Below are 18,727 nucleotides of genomic sequence, written 5' to 3'. Positions count from 1 at the left end.
TATTGTTATACTTTTACAATTATTTTCATTTTTATTGAAAAATATTATTTGTACAACAACTCATATATAGTGAATTTTACAACCCAAAGGGAAAAAGAAAAAGAAAAATAAATATGAAATATAATAATGATGTGATGAAAAAAATATATACAAGAAATATTATTATATAAATTATTTATAAACCTAATATGTCTTCTAAGTCCTAAACCCATTTATCAGGCAAGATAAAGCCTCGTAACAAAGATTTAAAAATAGCACAAAACTTAAATATAAAAAATTGTATGTATGTAAGGTTTTTTTTTTTACATGTAAGTTTTATCCTTCAAAATATTCTTTTGTTATAGTTCCCGACATTTCTCAGAGGTAGTTACGAGAATTACGCTTCACATTCTAACGGTAACTCAGCAAAACACATTACAAATAAATCAGTGAAACCACAAAGTCAACTATGTTATCTATTTTACTATTACTATTATTTTGGCATCTCCCCCAGCAGAACAAGGACACTGATTATTTGGAGTAGAATCCATAGCCACTGTTCAACTTTTGTTCTATCTCATTTTCACTTCTCTTCATTTTTTCAACACATTATTTGTCACTGATAATAAAAGATTTAATTCAATATCTTCGAATTCTAAAGATAAAAAAATCTCTTCATCCAAGATCTCAACGGTTTCTCTTGCCTCTCCAATTACTGCATAATATATACGAGTTTAAATGTAGCTTGCATGATCTTGACATAAGAGAATGGAAATAGAGAGGATCCAAATTGTTGCAATCATTTGCTACAATTATCAATTTCTTTCTCTCTCTCTCTTTTCTTTATCTATTTCTTCCTCCAGTTTAACATTTTCCTAAAATGTACAGTTGAAGTTATAACTTATAAGAATGAAAAGCGCCAAGCATTCGGAAATTTCACTTATTCGTACCTATTTCCATTTGAAGACACAAGTCTGTCTTCGTACGATTAAGATTCTGGCAGCCTCAAATATTCATATACCTAACTTTGTGTGTGGTGCGCACCAAATGACATGCCACCTGTACGTTCCAAATTGAAAAACTTTTAAATGGTAAAATTATTAAAATTTATGTTCTTTATTTTTTGGATAAGCTAAGAAAATTCATTGATAATAGATTCAGGTTTTGCAATTAAGCATCAAGTGTCCACCCAATGCCATATACAAAATGTCCTGGTACAGTCCGCATGACCTGCATCTATATGGTACATGTACATGTACGAAAAATTCACCTAATCCTACATTGTAAAGGCCAATAATATTACTTTTTTTTTGCAGTGCCAGTAATATCACTTAATCCTCCTATCACCACGTTTGAAGTATTGTCTCTGATGTTCAATGAATCATCACAATTTTGTCCCTAAAAATGGTTTCGGAGAGTTAAAAAAAAAATGTTTATACATTGTCCTTAGCTTTTAGTCCTTAACAGATACAAGACTTTTTGGGCATACCAAAACATATACAAAATAGTTGACAGAAAAAATCAAGTATAAACCTTCTTAAGAAAGTACATGTAATAATATATGTAAGAGCTTGGAAGAACTCGCCCTCCTTCCCCTAGAGATCAAAAAGACTTCCCGGGTCCAACTTTATCGTTAAGATCACCGTTCTACCACTTTTTTCCATAAAAAAAAAAGGGTCATTTATAAAGATTTCTAGGACGTTTTATTATGATTATGCATTTATATAATAACTAAGGGTTCTCTCTCACTTATTAATTATGTTGTTCCATTGTGATTTCACATGTATTTTGTTGTCAATATTTTAAAATCTCATTATTTCCTTGCTTCCTTTTCTACTCGTCAGTACTGTATAAGATGGCTTTGTACGTATGGAGAATATGGTGAAAGAAATTAATAAGGCCTAGTGATGACAGTAATGTTCTTAATTATCCAGAAGAAAAAATAAAGTGAGAAAGAAAAAATCAGTAACCAAGTGGACATACAACAACAATAATACTAGTACTAATAATTAATAAGAGGAATACAAGGCTGATATATATACACTTTTATGCCCCATGTAAGGAATTTTATAGGTTGGCATATATATAGCTTGGTCCTTAATTCAACCCATCTTTTCCAAAGATACTGAAGAGATTGCTAAACTAATTCAACCTCATGATTTTGACCCACCACATTTCACTTTTGACGTGCTACCGAAATGACATAACATCGATACAATTCAACAAGTGATTTCTTCAGTAGTAGTACTATTCAAAAGACTGCAGATTGCGCCCGGCCAGATTGGACTTGAACTCAATTCAATGTTTCCCACTACTACTAAAAAGAATCATTGTTGCTTGAAGAGTTCATCACCAATATATTGCAACATTCCTTTAGAATATCCCCATCTGTCTCTTTCCCACAAATTAAATTAAATTAAATGTACTTAGCTACATAATATTATTTTCTTATTTTTGGCCCAATTGAATTTGATTGCTTCAATTAGTGCACTTGAATAATTTCTACCTTGGTATGCAAGTTGTTTACACTTGAATCCACTTCATTCTCAGTCTCCTCAGCCTCATAAGTGTTGTGGACGCCATAGAGCACGTAGAAGATTGTAATGAGACATGCCCATATGGCAAATCGTTGGAAAGAGAGGATTTTGAGGGTTGTCATGAGGAAAACGTTAAGGAAGATGGACATGGCGGGTGGCCATGGCATGAATGGCACGGACCAATGAATAGTAGTAGTCGTAGTAAGTACCACGTGTTGAAAGAAGGCAGTGATGGCGATCATAAACCCGCCAAAAAGTAGGAGAACCCACCATTGCTGCTTGAACTTCCACGCAAGGGAGAAGCATAGTGCACTTAGGGAAAGGAGAAAGAGGAAAACGAGAGTGTGCGTAGGTGGGGCATGGCTAGTGATTACATATCGACGGTATATAAGAGCGTTGGCTACCATGTAGAACACCAACAGTGTGCCGATGCTAATCAACTCAATTATAATGTCAAGCTCGGTGAATAGTGTAATTGTTGCTGTGCAAAGTCCTACATCAATAACAACAACAAAAGAACAAATATTTATTTATATATATATGGTATGGTATCCTTCACATTTCCCTTTACCTTTCTTGTTTTTATTTAGTTAATTAATCTCCACTTTCTTCTCTTATGTTTTTGTTTTTTAATATAATGTTTCCATGACATGACATTTGTATGTGTCGATCTTGCCAAGTTTTTTTAATTAAAGTTATTACCTAGTCAAGTATATAGATGTTGAATCATCGTTTCATTTGTTCATAAAATTAATATTAAAAATATAAAACATAATCAACATAATGGCTTAATTTTAATAATTATTAAAGAAAATACATCAAGTAAAGTTAAAATAAAAGTTCATCTATGTTCAGTTTAACTTGAGAGTAGTACAAGACTAGAACTAATGAATGAAACTTAACTAATGTCGAAGTTGTTTTTTTTTTACATATTAACAATTAATGGATATATTAATTAGATTTTCTCAAAAAAAAAAGTACTATCCCAACTTATGACATGCGTCTTTAAAGGGTTTGGGGGAAAGATAATGTTTTAAATTGTTTTATTAATTAGATTTTCTTTGAGAGGTGTTTTATTAGAATTTTATTTTATGTACCACTATTTAGAATTATTGTGACTGCAGTTTAAAACACTGCTGTGGTTTAGCTTTTGAGAAAACAATATCTTAAAAATACATTCAGTAATCTGTATTATTTTATTTTATTTTTTTGAAAAAAATGAGTTGAATGTTTCTATATTACACTTGTTGATTGCATTTGAGAAAAAAAAATTGATATTTTTTAAATATTTAAATTTTGAAAGACCAATAACCTTTTATATATATATATATATATAACTTGGGACATAGAAAAATTAACATATCATATGTCATTAAACTTTCACCAATGTCTATTAATTGATATTCTTATACTCATGATGTATATATACACATTCAGTGAAAGATAAAATAACAAAAAGATAAAAAAAAAATGAAAGATGGAATAAGTAATAGGATGTGACAAGAAAAATTAAGGTACGTAGAAGAGAGGTGAAGGTATTGCAGAGTTGTATATACTACTAAATAGAAGAATCCCAGCATCTATTTTTTTAAATCTATAACTGCCACTATTAATTATTTATCTATAGATTTAAAGATAAACATGGCATTAATAAAACGCTAAATTATTCATATTCAACTGATAAAAATTAATTGTATTCAATTACTATTGATTATATATCTGTTTTTTTTTTTGGAACAAGTTGGTTATATCACTTGAATTTCTCCTTATCACTTTAAATATTCTATTAATTTTTTAATAAAAAATTAAAATACAATTTGATTGACGACACATAGTTTCAACCAAAACTGTGGACTAAAGTTATTGAAAACCGAATACATAAACCTCCCTTTCTATATACAACAATTAATGCAGTGAGAAAAGACTAAGATAATGTTTTATAGATATAAAAGTTAAATTAAGTATTCTGATAAGACAAAAAGTCCTTCAAATTGAAGTTTATATATCGTGAATGAGAGAGAACCATGCTAGGCAATGAAGGTGAATAGCAAAAATTAAAGCACACATAAGAAGTTTGATACTAAACGCCGACTATTTAATGTAAGGTGGTTAAAAAATTATTAAGTATTAAAAATAGAGTGTAAATAACTACATATTAAAAAAAACTAACTGTTAGTTATCCCGTCGTAATTAATATATCTGATCTTTTAGGTGACTCAAAGTCATCCTGATACTGAACTTTAGAGAAACATAGCATATTAAGAAACGTGAAAAGACATTATAAAGTACTTATGCTAATAATGAACATGTCGTTATTTGATTGAACCAAAATTTAAATATGTGATTCTTCACTAAACAAATGCCTTAATTAATTACTAGCCCAAATTACAACTTATTTTATTGCAGATCAATACTGAGTCATCATTTTCCGTATCACTACTCATTATATGCATAAAAATCAAAAGTGATCAGTTTCCGTATCCTCAAGTGTGTTAGTAAACCAAACATTTATAGAAAAGTGCATGTTGAAATATCTACGATTCTTCTAGAGAAAAAACACAAAAAAGTTCAAATAGCCGAACCTAGTATATATAATGGCTTGAGCTTTTTTCATAATTAAGACATAAACTACACACCAAATTAAGACACATAAACAAATTTGCTTACCCAAAAAGACCGTGGCATTCAATGGTGTGCCGGTTGAAGGATGCACTTTGGCTAACCAAGATGGCACAAGCCGTGCCCTTCCTATAACACAAAGGTATCTTGCTTGGCCTAACATGGCAACCAAGAGAGAAGCCACTATTCCCAAACTTGCACCTGCCCCAACAAGGTTGCTTGCCCAATTCCAACCAATTTTCAGAAAAGCTATTGAAAATGATGCTTTCTCTGATATCTATATTAAGCCACATAGTAATTAATTAGCTTTATCATTAACACAACAAATATTATACTATATGATTCGTAAAGTTAGGCTCCAATTCATTCTTACTAGAAACTAAGGAATTGAGAGGCTTCATATATATGCCACTAATTGTTTGATATACTACTGATTACTGAAGGAGTTATAATGTTATAATGATGGTCGAAGAAAGATCGTGGATTTGAATTTCTTACACTAGCAAAAACTATATATTTAACTAACAATCGATAAAAAAAACTACCGAGTGCTGACCTTGTTGTAAGGAACCATCATGCACAAAGACAGAGCCATTAGGCAATAAAGCAAAGTGGTTATAAGAACTGAACCCACAATTCCAATGGGTAGGCTCTTAAAAGGGTCTGTAACCTCCTCAGCCATGGTTGAAGCTGAGTCATAGCCTATATAACTGAAGTAGACTATTGCTGCTCCATCAAGAACACCTCTAGCACCAAAAGGAGCTAGTCCTTTTGGAGAAACCAAGTTTTTGGCACTTCCATTGCAATAACCAGCGATTATGATGAATCCAAAGAAAATAATATGAAAGGCTGTCATAATGAGGTTCAACATGGAGCTTTCCTTTGTACTGCAATCAACAAGAAAATAACAATAAAAAAAGAAGAATAATTAAAACAAGCACTTTCAAAATTCCACTAAACCTTGACAAACATTAAAATAAAATTGTAAATAATTAATGGTTCAGCATTATGATTAAAAAACAAAAGCCAAATAGGTAATAAAGTAGTTTGTTAGTTGTCACATAACAGGATAATATATTTAAATGTTTATCCAATGAAATTTAGATGACTAAAAACTGATAATAAGCAGATAGCATCATAGCCAAAACCACATATTCCAAGCAGAAGAGAAAAAAATATTATAGAATTAGTAACAGTTAAATTAATATATCAATCAAACCTATGACACAAGAAGAGAGTGAGAATAAGAATGAGAGCCACTGCTGGAAAATCCAGCATGTTATAATCCTTTGGCAAGCCAGGGACTTCCACTCTCCACACATTTGGATCATTTTCTCCAAATGCAATGCTCAAATATTCTGTGAAGCTCCTTGCCACGGCAGCGTTTGAGAACACATACTCCATTAGTATATTTGCCCCAGCAAAATATCCCAAGAATTCCCCTACACATCACACACAATTACAAGTAAATTCAAAAGGTATATATAGTAAACTAAAATCCAATGGACCAACGAAGAGTCTAACTCAGTTGATTGAACAACATATGTATTATTATAAACTTCTTTATATTTGTTTTCGATTCAGATAAAAAGAAAAACTAAAATTCAATGGAATAAAAAAAAGGTTTGTACCAAAAGTTAATCTTAAATAACTGAAAGCTCCTCCAGCAACTGGTACTTGAACAGCAAATTCAGTGTAACACAAAGAGGAGAGAAGGGCTGAAATTCCTGCTATGATGTAGGAAATGAAGACTGAAGGACCAGAGTGGTGAAGGGCAACAGAGCCAGTAGTGACAAAGACTCCAACACCAAGCATTCCTCCAACACCAAGAGCCACAAGATCATGCCACTTGAGCTTCCTCTTCATGTCAGCACCAGATCTGTGCCTCACTTGGTTGAATTCCTGTTCTGGGGTCCAAGTGGCTAGCATTCTCTTTCTGAGCCTGTGAGGGGTTTGGGATAGGGAATGCAAATAACTTGACAACCTTTTCATGCTGCTTGTTGCAGTGTGGATGTTAGACATTATTATTAATGTCTGTGTAAGCACTGATGAGCTTCTTTTGGCTTGGCTTCAATAAGGAGTGGATTGAAGGTTTTAAATAAGAAGTTGGGAGAGGGAATATTGCTATGCTTTTCTTGGTTCCTTTTGCTAACAGTTGATAATTAAGAGGGCCTAGCCAAATGTCCCTAGCCTAGTTCTGACCAGAAATTATTATATGGATCATGGGACCCATGGTCCCCAAACAATCACAATTACAATATATGACCCATAATTAATTAAATATTATTAATTCTCTTTCATAAATTAATTAAAAAATTAATTGCGTTATAAAAAAATCATGAATATAATAATTCAAACTTATTTAATAATTTCTTTTTTTACACCATTAGTAAGTGTTATTTATAGTTTGGTTTAATTAGTGTTCAGAGTTTTTTATGTTAGTTTAGAACAAATTTATTTTCAACATAATTAATAATTATTATCAATTTCTAAATTTATTTATAATTTATTGCTATATTTATTTAATTATTATTATCCTTAATAATTACATGTCATTTGTAGGGCTATTCAATATTTTTTTTATCAAAGCAAATAACATTTTGTTTAACCATTTTTTTCATTCTTTTCTCTTTTTAACTTTTGTTAGTTACCAAATTAACCTTCTCTCTCTTCCTCTTTTATGTCTGTTTTTTTCTTCCTTTCGCCTCTGTATCATTTCACGTGAATTATTGAAGTTACTGATATCATCTTGTTATGTTATTTATGAAAATTTCAGTAAATAATATCAACATCTAATCCTATTTTTTAAGAGGAAAATTAATATCACTTAATTATAAAATTTTGACAAATAGTTTTATAGTTTAAAAAACCTAGAAGAATAACTAATCAATGAAATTGATGAATTACCTCTAACTTACTTTTTGGACGCAAGCATCCAACGCGAAAATAAGAAGAAGAAAAAAAAGGGAAAGGCTAATTTATTATTGAAGAAAATGTTAGCTTTGCAAGGGGAATATCACGATATGATGAAGAGGAACTTTGACCTAATTCTTTAGAATTTTCCCTGGAGATGAAACAATGAAAAGATGTGACAAGCATCCACAAAAGCACCGAAAGATTTCTCTTCACTAAGACTCAAGAATAGTTGGACATGATTCTTGTGTACAAAATATCACATTGTGCAGTGCGTGGCCACTAATACAGTTGTGAATTGGTGCTTGTATGGTATTAATTAGAGAAAGGAAACAAGTGACCGTTCTTTATTAGACGGAATCATTCTGTATAAATAATTAATTGGCAGTCTCAAAGTTTCCTAGTTAATTTTCCAGTATAATTATCTATCCAAGTATGACACACCAGTTCAATAAACATTAATTTGGAAATTGTTACTAAAAAGAAGATATTGTTCCCTTTTAAATTAAGGTTCAAATCTAGCTTCCATTTTATTTTTTCTTTGGAGGGCACAGGGCCCGGGAGTCATGTATGACAGCCAATAACTTGCTTTTATAACTCTCCCTTCTATATATGAGCTACCTACATTCAAATTCAAAAAGTTCATCTTTCTCGCTTAGATATATTAATTTCTGATGAATCTTACGCTGATAACAAGTGTAAGTTTAGTATGAAAATAAATTAATTTTAAGTTTAATTACATGTAGACAATAATACACATGTCATTCCCCTCTCTCTCTATATATATTTTATTGTGTGTGTGTGTGAACTTGTCAATCACTTTTAAATTCCGATCCTGGACCTAATGAATGGCGCTAGCTGACATAAGGAGTGATCATCACTTCTCCCTGTCCCATTAAGCTGTTGAGATTTGAGGTTAATTTTAACATGTTTGAGTTAAATTTCAAATTATTTCAACTTTATATTTTTTTTTAAAAAAGTACTAGTATAAGTTTTAGGAACAATTGTATATTAACAATAATATTTTTATTTCACTTCAAAAAACAATTTTTTATTTAATAGATAATATTTTGTATAACATGTTACATTTATAATGTCATTATTTATTTTAAAATATATGATGTAAAATAATTTAAATCTTAAACTTCTATTTTATAAGTTTAACTATATATAATATTAAAATTAATATATTACATTTAAAAGTTGGATTGATTTGATCCTATTTCAATTATTATTGATGTTAATTGAGTAGAGTTCAAATTCAAATAAATAACTATCAAAATTTTAAGATAAATCCATCATCATTTGTTCATCCCAAGCTTACTTCTTTAGTGTTTGACCTAAAAAAATGTGTTTTTTATTTATATTTTTTGTTTTTATTTTCTGAAAATAATTTTTATTTTTAAATTGCTAAGATGAATCTAGAAAGCTTATTTGATTTTACTTCTTGTTTTCATTTTCAATTTCTTGTTCGGCTCATCACAAACTTCAGCGTCTGTCCGTCCACCACTCCTCTACTATTGATTGCTACCTCTGTTGTGTTTTGCGTCCAAATCCAGTAACGATTTTCGTCACCGACTTCAAAATATATCTGAAATTAAAGCACGGTTAACCTAGTGCACTTTGTATCATACTTGCAGTGATATTATGACGCATGCAGCATCAATTAGAGAATGAATCACAATATTTAGCTTACGTCACGACATCTTATATAATTCAAATTCCATGTGACCAGCTTGCCATGATTCTCTACTAAGGTAAAGGTAGTAATTAAACCTCGATTTCAGGTTTCATAAAAATAAAATACACATTTTTTTTATTATTAACTTCTAACTGTACGTGATCAATTTGCAAATCCCTGACAATTTATTGAAATTTGATATCTTAGCATATATCCGGAATCTATATCCAACTCTTCACCTAAGACATTAACTAGATTTGATGTTATTTGCAAGAATGTACCCTTTATATAGTCTAGTAATTAATTTTACGACTCGTGTAGGGTATATACCTATATAAGCTCCTTCCCAACCCCATGAGGAATTTTAGATAAATAGTTCTTCTATATCTATAGCATTTACAGCATATATAAAGTTTGATTCTTATCTTCAATTTACTTTGGGCTTCAGTCGGTGGTGCATTTACCCCAATAGGAGTGCAAGAGCAGCTTAGAGCAATTTTTTGTAAATTTCAAAAGAACAATCATTTGGAATCCGTTATAGCAGTTAACAGTTAAAGTAAACATTTTCTTTATTTACGCAAGTCAAACAATGCAAAGCCATCTGGTGCTCTTTTCTATTAGAAGACAGAATATATAATGACGGCATGACCAAAAGCCTCGTTGATGATGCACCACATGAGGTCTTGATCATCTACTTTGTAAGTCTTACTCAGTTACTCTCAAACAAGTTGTAAGTCGAGAAAGGAGAGTGATCCATTATATATCTCCGATCCACTCACCCACTTTTTCTTATTTAAAAAAGTTTATGTGAGTTAGAAATGGATTCTCAGAGTTTATCACGTTAGTCAGTTAAGTTTAAAGATTTCAAAAATACACAAGATATTTAAAGTTTATCTATTAATACGATCTTTATATGGACAACGAAAATCAAACTTATACTCTTGTGTAATATAAATTATTTTTTTACCAACTAAACCAATCTTTATTAGTATTCACTCACCCACCCAATCAGTCTTGAGATGTGATGGACTCATAATAAAATACTAAATAAGGTCCTATATTTTATTTCATTAAACAAACACTAACATGTAACAAATATGAAAAAACATATATATCACATATTTTATTTAATTTACTCTTATATTATCATTTATTTTTTAATTTATATCTCTAAAAGTTACATATACATAAATAAATATCTATATAAAGTAGTCATAACAAGGAAATAAAGTGGGATGTGGATTTGACTCTTTCAACCACATCCCAACAAAAAGTAAGAAACATTTGGTTTAAAAGAAGTGATATTATATATTTTTGAAACTCATTTACACTTTTATCGAATTTATCGACTTTGTCACATGAAACTCATCTCATTTTTAAAATTTTAATTTATTTAATTTTTAAAATATTAATTATATTTATGATTTAATTTATTTTTTATATTTTGTCTCACAAAGAAAATTCTTTATATCCATCATTGACAAACCAAAAAGGTCCAACACAATTAGTAGATGATTGAGTTCCTTAAGTATGCTTACATTAGTTTGATTCTCTGACCATGCATATGAAGAAGACTTTATCGAAAGAGACAAAACTTACTTTTATGATCTCTATGTCTCAAAGGTTAATCCAATGACTTCCAATTATGAAAATACCTTACTTCCAACAACAACAAAATTATCATTAGCAAAATATTATTTTATATTAAAGGTAACATATATTTTGTTATTTATTAATATACTAATTTTAGTTTTATTTCCTTTATAATTTTAATTTTTATTTGTGTTTCTTCAATATGTTGATATATCATAGAACTGCAAATTCATACAATATGAATTTGTGACTGTATCACTTTAAGAAAACTAATTAAAAGAGTAATATTTTGAAATTACATGTCACATTTTAATTTGAATAAAAGGAGACATAAATAAAATAACAACTTCAATTTATTTATAAAAAATATATAGAAAAACTTATTATAGAACTATAATTTTTTTCAAAAAAAAACTTGGGTTACTTTTAATCGTGGATCTAGTACCGTCACACCTCCGAATGAAGGCTCAAGGTGACTTAGTCACCCACTTTGTAGTGGAAAAAGGGTCTTTCCTGAAATTTTATGTACGCATAAGTAATAGATAAAACTTTTTTACATATAAGTGTACATATATAATTTATAGAAAAAATGGACATAATTTCACTAAAAATAACACATTTTATTACATTCTAAGCTAATTAATTCTAAAAGTATATAACACAAAAAGAATTTTATAGGGTTTGGAAAAAGCTTTGGAAAAATCATCTCATATTTTTTAAAATTAATTGACTTATATATTTTTAAATAAATTATATATTAAGTTACTAATTATATTTTTATTTTAAATTAACAATATATAAAAATTAATAAATAACATAGAACGTAAAAATAAAATTTTAAGTTTTAAATTGTTTTTAAGTTTTAACATTGTTATTTAACTATTAAAATATTTAGTGTTACTTTTAATAAATATATAGATTGAAACTAAGAAAATAATACACGCACACCTACACACCTTTCAATGATAGCCCTTAAATTAGAGGAAATTGTAACTAACATTAAAAATAATCCTTAAAAACTATCCACCTCCATCAGTTTGTTACTCAGTTACCAATGTAGTGGTAATGATAACAATAGTAATGATAACAATGATAACAGTGATAATAACATAATGATAATGCAGATGATAATGATTAGAGTCAATAATATTAAGGATCTGATAAGAATTATTTATAATTTACTTTTATTGTCATTGATCTATTATTTTTAATCTTAATTTAAAAACTATCATTAAGTTCTTATTTTCTTATTGTAAGGGATTTCACCCTAATATAGGAAAAGTCTCTCCTTTGAGAACATTTGATTATTATGGGAACACGAGAAGGTACAATAAAGGGTATACTTCCTTTGGGTTTATACTAAATAAATGGTGCACTAAAGGGGATTAATTTATAGGTTTATACTAAACTAGTTGGTAACTCGTGCATACGCACGAGTCGTTATAATTTTCGATGAAAGAATTAAAAGAAAGGTATAGTAAAAAAAAGAGTAATATAGAGTTTTTTCATTTGCAACATAGACATAAAATGCAACACAGTGTTGAAGCATAATAAAGCTGAATATTGATAACAAAATAATTGTTCAAACAACAAAATTAACAAAGCATTGTCGATAAAATAATAGGGAAAAAATTAGCCAATTTTTTTCATTTAAATAAAAATATATATACATAATCTAAAGATAACTATGATTATGTCAGAAAAATCAAGAAATAGATGATATCATCAATTCCTCAAACTTTAGAAGGTACCAAGCTCAAATTGTATACTCTATTCTCTTGAAGAGTTCCAAGAACTCAGCCCGATCAGAATCATATTCTGCATATAATACCCAAAATTTCATAACACATAATATAATAACATTGAATGGGAAAAAATAATTCAAATTCCTTTATCTAAATTAAAAAATATATACATAATTTAAACTCCATAACAACACTCAAAAACTAAATTATATAAAGGATTCATAACAACCTAAAGATAACTATGATTATGTCAGAAAAATCAAGAAATAGATTATAACATACGCGCATAGAATATATTGAACGGATTATTTAAAATAGTAGAACATATCAATATTTGTCTTCCATAATTACTCCACATTTCGAATATGAAATTGTTAGTTCATACTCTGTTTTTCTGTTTTCCTTTCTGCTGATAAAGTTCATTTTTCTCTAACTTTATCATTTTATCTTCTCTAAAACCATGGAATTATTTAAAAACTAAATATCATTATCCCTAAACGGCATCCAATGAAAAACCCATACTTTTTTAAAGAGTCAATTGCAGTACTTATACAAATGAATGCAGAATAACTAAACATTTTTTTTAAGATAGGAGCAATAAAATAATGACATTGAAAAAATCAGATAAAAAATACCTTTTTTGTTATTAAATGACAAGCATATTCATATATTTTCAAAATTTCAAAGTACTTCAAAAACATCTATACAGTTCCAAATCGAATTATATTTTAAAAAAAATAAATAAAGCAGTGATAATAAAAAGGGTAAAATGAGAAGAAAAGAAAATAACTAAATAAATGCAACGCTTTAATGGTGGTGTCTTTGTCTAACAATCTGAAAAAGATTTTCTTGCATCTTCATAATTACCTTTAAAATTAAATTCCAATAACTTAATTATTCGGCTGCTGAAAATTTAAAAAGGAAAAAAATCATTCATTTTTTTCTTCCTGTATTTCCCTTAATAAGCAAATGCAAAAAGAGAGATAGAGAGAATAAAATGGTAGAACATATCAATATTTGTCTTCAATAATTACTCCACATTTCAAATGTGAAATTGTCATTCCAAACTCTGTTTCCTTTTTTGTTGATAAAGTTCATTTTTCTCTAGCTTTATCATTTTATCTTCTCTAAAACCATGGAATTATTTAAAAACTAAATATCATTATCCCTAAACAGCATCTAGTGAGAAAACCATACTTTTTAAAAGAGTTAACTGCAGTACCTATACAAATGAATGCAAAATAAAAGATTTTTTTTAAGATAGGAGCAATAAAACACTGATATCAAAAAAACCAGATAAAAAATACCTTTTTTGTTATTAAATGACAAACATATTCATATATTTTTAAATTTTCAAAGTATTTCAAAAACATCTATACAGTTCCAAATTGAATTATACTAAAAAAGGAAAAAAAATCAGTGATAATAAAAAGGGCAAAATGAGAAGAAAAGAAAATAACTAAATTAGTGGTGTCTTTGTTTAACCATCTGAAAAAGATTTTCCTGCATCTTCATAATTATTTGGTTGCTTAAAATTAAAAAAGGAAAAAATCATTTATTTTTTTTCTTCCTGTGTTTCCTTTAATAAGCAAATGCATAAAGAGATAAGTAGAGAGAATACTCGATATTTAATGAAGAAAGAATCTAATTTTCACTTCTGCATAATTCCTTTGAGCAGCAAAACCAACAAAGAAACAACTCCTGTGCCAAGCCTCTAAAGAAAAGATTAGATCAAACTTTCAATCATAGTTATCAACCTCATAGTGAAACATAGCAAACAACTCTGAAAACACTATAATAAGATTGTAGGTTGCAGGATGACCGTCAAAACAAAATATCATGATTGAAACTTCCTTTTTTAGAACAGTTTTTAGAATTGCAATGCTAAAGTAATAATCCAATATATTGAAAACACACCAAAATTTACTAACAAAGCCAGGGGTATAATAAAAAAATTGAAGTACTTTTTTATAAGAAAAAACATAAATAAAAGAGAGATAGAGAGGTAGAGAGTATACTCGGTATTTATTGAAGAAGAAAGAATCTAATTTTCACCTTTGTAGAATTCCTTTGAGCAGCAAAACCAGCAAAGAAATAACTCCTGGTTGAAGCCTATGAAGAAAAAATTAGTTCAAACATTCAACCATAGTTATCAACCCTAATCCTTTTTATTTATTTTCTGATTTGAAAACAAACTAAGAAACTATAAAAGAACAGCCTAAATAATAATAATAATAATAATAATAATGAAACAAAATCAAAATATAAGCATAAGCACATTCCTATGAGTAAGAAAAATATAAGCAACTAAAATTTTGATTTCTTAATATCTACAAAAGATGAATCACTTCCCAAAGTGCATCCTTTTTTAAAGGAACCCAAAGAAACCAAACATACAATAGCAAAGTGGAATCTTGAAATATTTTCTCGGCTTCTGATTAGAAAACAAACGAAGAAACTATAGAAGAACATAGCCTACATAATAATAATGATGATGATGATAATAATAATAATTATTAAACAAAACAAAAAAAATAACACAAACTAAGAGAGAATAGAAAGAAGACCTCTGCTTGTTTAAAACTTCATTTTTTTTGCTCCACTCAACAAAGCAACAATTTATTTTCTGCACTTGTTTAAAAAAATTGAAATTTAAGGGTAAAAATGTTAAATCTCAAGTACCTATGAATCTGTTTTAAAGCATTCAATCCAGACAACATAATATTTAAATAAACCACCAAGAACAAAAAGATGTCCTAGTAGAATACACACCTTTGTATTCTTATTCTCAACTTCATGAATACATTATGCATGTCTCAGCAGAAAGAATGGTTCAATAATTATCAAAGAGTACACTTTTGATTCACTCTTAGAGTTTTTTGACAATATTATCTAGATAAGTATTTGTAAGCCAACAAAAAAGTTAAAACTTTGAAAATCATAACCAATAATTGTTAAACCTTTTAATGATTTGACAATACGCGATTACGTCAAAGTGTAAACTCAATGATACAAATTAGCTTTTAAACCTATAATTGTCAACATCTTTAACTAAAAAAAGAATGTAATACACATAATTACATAATTATCATTATGCAAAAGCACTGCGTAGCGTGACTCACACATGCTTACCCCATAGCTGCAGTTCTGTAAATTGCTCACAGTATCTAAACAAAACAAAGGAAATATATAATAGATATTAGCATTAAGAAGAAAAAAAAAGAGTGAAAAGAGGAAATACCACATTTTTCTTCATGATCATCAACATTTGTTGCATCTGGATGCCTTACAGGTTTGAAACCCAAATGCATAAACTTGATTAGAATAAGAAAAGTTAAAATGAAAAGAAAAAAAAAGTTGGATGAGAACCACCACATACCCACAACTTCTAGTTGTTGGACGAAAGCCATTTGATCCCTCACATGGAAAACATCAAGAAATCCATAAAAGAAAATTGAGGGAAATTAAAAACAAAAAACAAATATGAAATACATGTAATAATAAGAAAGATATAAATGACAAAAAAGATGAGAAAACAAACTTACCAATGATATCGATGCAGTGGTGAAGGAGCTCACTGTGCAAGAAAATAACATAGAGATGTATATATTAATATGGAAAAAAAATTACTTAGCCACACTTTCTCCCAAAGAAACCCCACCAGAAACTGATTCAAAGACAAAGATACAAAAAATTCAATCATGCATTCACAAAAACCCAAAAATCTCAGGAAAACATCAACAAAAAAAGTACCAAAAAAAAAATATTTAAGCTAAAGAAGCTCTACCAAACGTCAAGTCCTTCAAAAGTTACAGACAAAACAAAGAAACTAAAAAAAAAACAGATAAGCTAAAAAAAAAACAGAGAAACTCACCAAAGCTTACAGTACTTCCAACACCACCACAATCCACGAACCTGAGAGCGTGCTCTTTTAAGACCATATGAAAACTCAACCACACTTTCTCCCAAACAAACCCCACCAGAAACTAATTCAAAGACAAAGATACAAAAAATCCAACCATGCATTCACAAAAACCCAAAAATCTCAGGAAAACATCAACAAAAAAAATACCAAAAAAAATACTTAAGCTAAAAAAGCTCTACAAAATGTCAAGTCCTTCAAAAGTTACAAAGAAAACAAAGAAACTCGAAAAAAAAATAGAGAAACTCACCAGAGCTTACAGTACTTCCAACACCACCACAATCCACGAACCTGAGAGCGTGCTCTTTTAAGACCATATGAAAACCCAAATGCAGAAACTTGAATAGAATCAGAAAAGTTAAAATGAAAAGAAAAAAAAAAGATGAATGAGAACCACCACATACCCACAACTTCTAATTTTTTAGACAAAAGTCATTTGATTTCTCATATGGAAAACATCAAGAAATCCATTAAAGAAAATTGAGGGAAGAAACAGAAAGATAAAAGAAAAAGAGGAGAAGATTGAGAAACAGGAAGAGAAACATGGAGAAAGAGATGACTGAGTAAGAGATGGAGTAGTAACGTGGAGAAGATTGAGAAAGAGAACGAGAAACGAAGAGAGAATACAATATTAAGTGGAATTAAATAGGGAGTTAAAATCTGTCCATCAGGAGTTAACAGGTGACCGGGAGACAAAATGACCAAAAAAAATTAAAAAAAATGTCACGTGTCACAACCTTAGATAGAAGTATTTCTGTTTTTTCCAAATATTTCTCTTTTATTAAATAGTATATAGATGGTGCACTCATTTAAAAGGCATATATACATAAATTCTTTATGCTAGCTTAAGTATTTTCTTGTTATATATGACTTTTTTAATAATCAATAAATATTTTTTAAAAAAATCATCGTTTTTTGGGAAGCATTTAAATTACACTTACATTTCCATCTAAAGACATTATTTTGACACCCCTAGATTAAGTAAACCTTAATTTTTAAAGAGCATTTAAGAAAATGTCCTCACCACATTTCAGAAAATCCCCCCAAGCTCTACAGGGTATTCCCGCTCTCGTTTTTCAACAGTTCACCGACAACCCTTTTCCCGGTGCCATGTATGGCAACATCAGATCTTGGAGGCGCAGCAGAAGCAACAGCGACAACAAACCCAAGAGTCGCAACTGCCCCTTCGCCAGCAACATTCTGAGAGCAAGGAGTGTAGCAGTGTTGGTCCATCTTATTAATTTCCAATTTTGCAGCTCTGCACTCGTGTGTTTTTTTTGTCAAACAACTTTCACCCTAGATATGTTTTTCTTCTCTTCTCCCACTTTTCCATAATCCATTGTGTTGTGGGGTTTCCGGAGCCTCCGTCGTCGGCGGTCGCCGAGGAGAAAGACGGAGTTCGACACGGTGATCGAGGATCGCGGTGCAGCTTTCCTATTTTTGCTTCTTTGTGTGGTTGAGTACACTGTAATTTCATTTCATTTTGTCTGGATTTCAATTGAATCTGTAATGAAGAAAATGAGTTTTTTTTATATATTTTTTTATGCGTCTGATGTGTTTGCTAAAATGGGGGTGTGAAGTTTGTTTGTTTTTTTTTAATTGAAAGTGAAGGGTTTTTAATTGCTTTGGTGATATGTGTTTATGAATGATTATTTCATTGTGTGCGATTGTAATTATTAGCTAGCCTTTTCAATCTAGTTTGGTGGCAGGAGAAAGCAAATATCAATCTTTATGGTAG

General features: G+C 29.5%; 1 protein-coding gene across 1 annotated transcript; it reads right to left on the bottom strand.

Annotated features, from left to right (window-relative positions):
- Positions 1–1,959: 1,959 nt before the first annotated feature.
- On the bottom strand, positions 1,960–7,273 carry LOC100782180 (cationic amino acid transporter 6, chloroplastic). The gene is made up of 5 exons (XM_003549904.5): positions 6,767–7,273; positions 6,355–6,577; positions 5,692–6,022; positions 5,184–5,412; positions 1,960–3,009 (listed from the first exon to the last, which is right to left on the bottom strand). The coding sequence occupies exons 1-5, from the start codon at positions 7,155–7,157 to the stop codon at positions 2,462–2,464; spliced, it is 1,722 nt and encodes a 573-aa protein (XP_003549952.1). The 5' UTR covers positions 7,158–7,273; the 3' UTR covers positions 1,960–2,461.
- Between the last annotated feature and the right edge of the window lie 11,454 nt (positions 7,274–18,727).

The sequence above is a fragment of the Glycine max genome, chromosome 17 (assembly GCF_000004515.6).
Source record: "Glycine max cultivar Williams 82 chromosome 17, Glycine_max_v4.0, whole genome shotgun sequence".
Lineage (NCBI taxonomy): Eukaryota > Viridiplantae > Streptophyta > Magnoliopsida > Fabales > Fabaceae > Glycine > Glycine max.
Note: the sequence above shows the minus strand (reverse complement) of the source record. Positions and strands in the feature narration are given on the sequence as shown.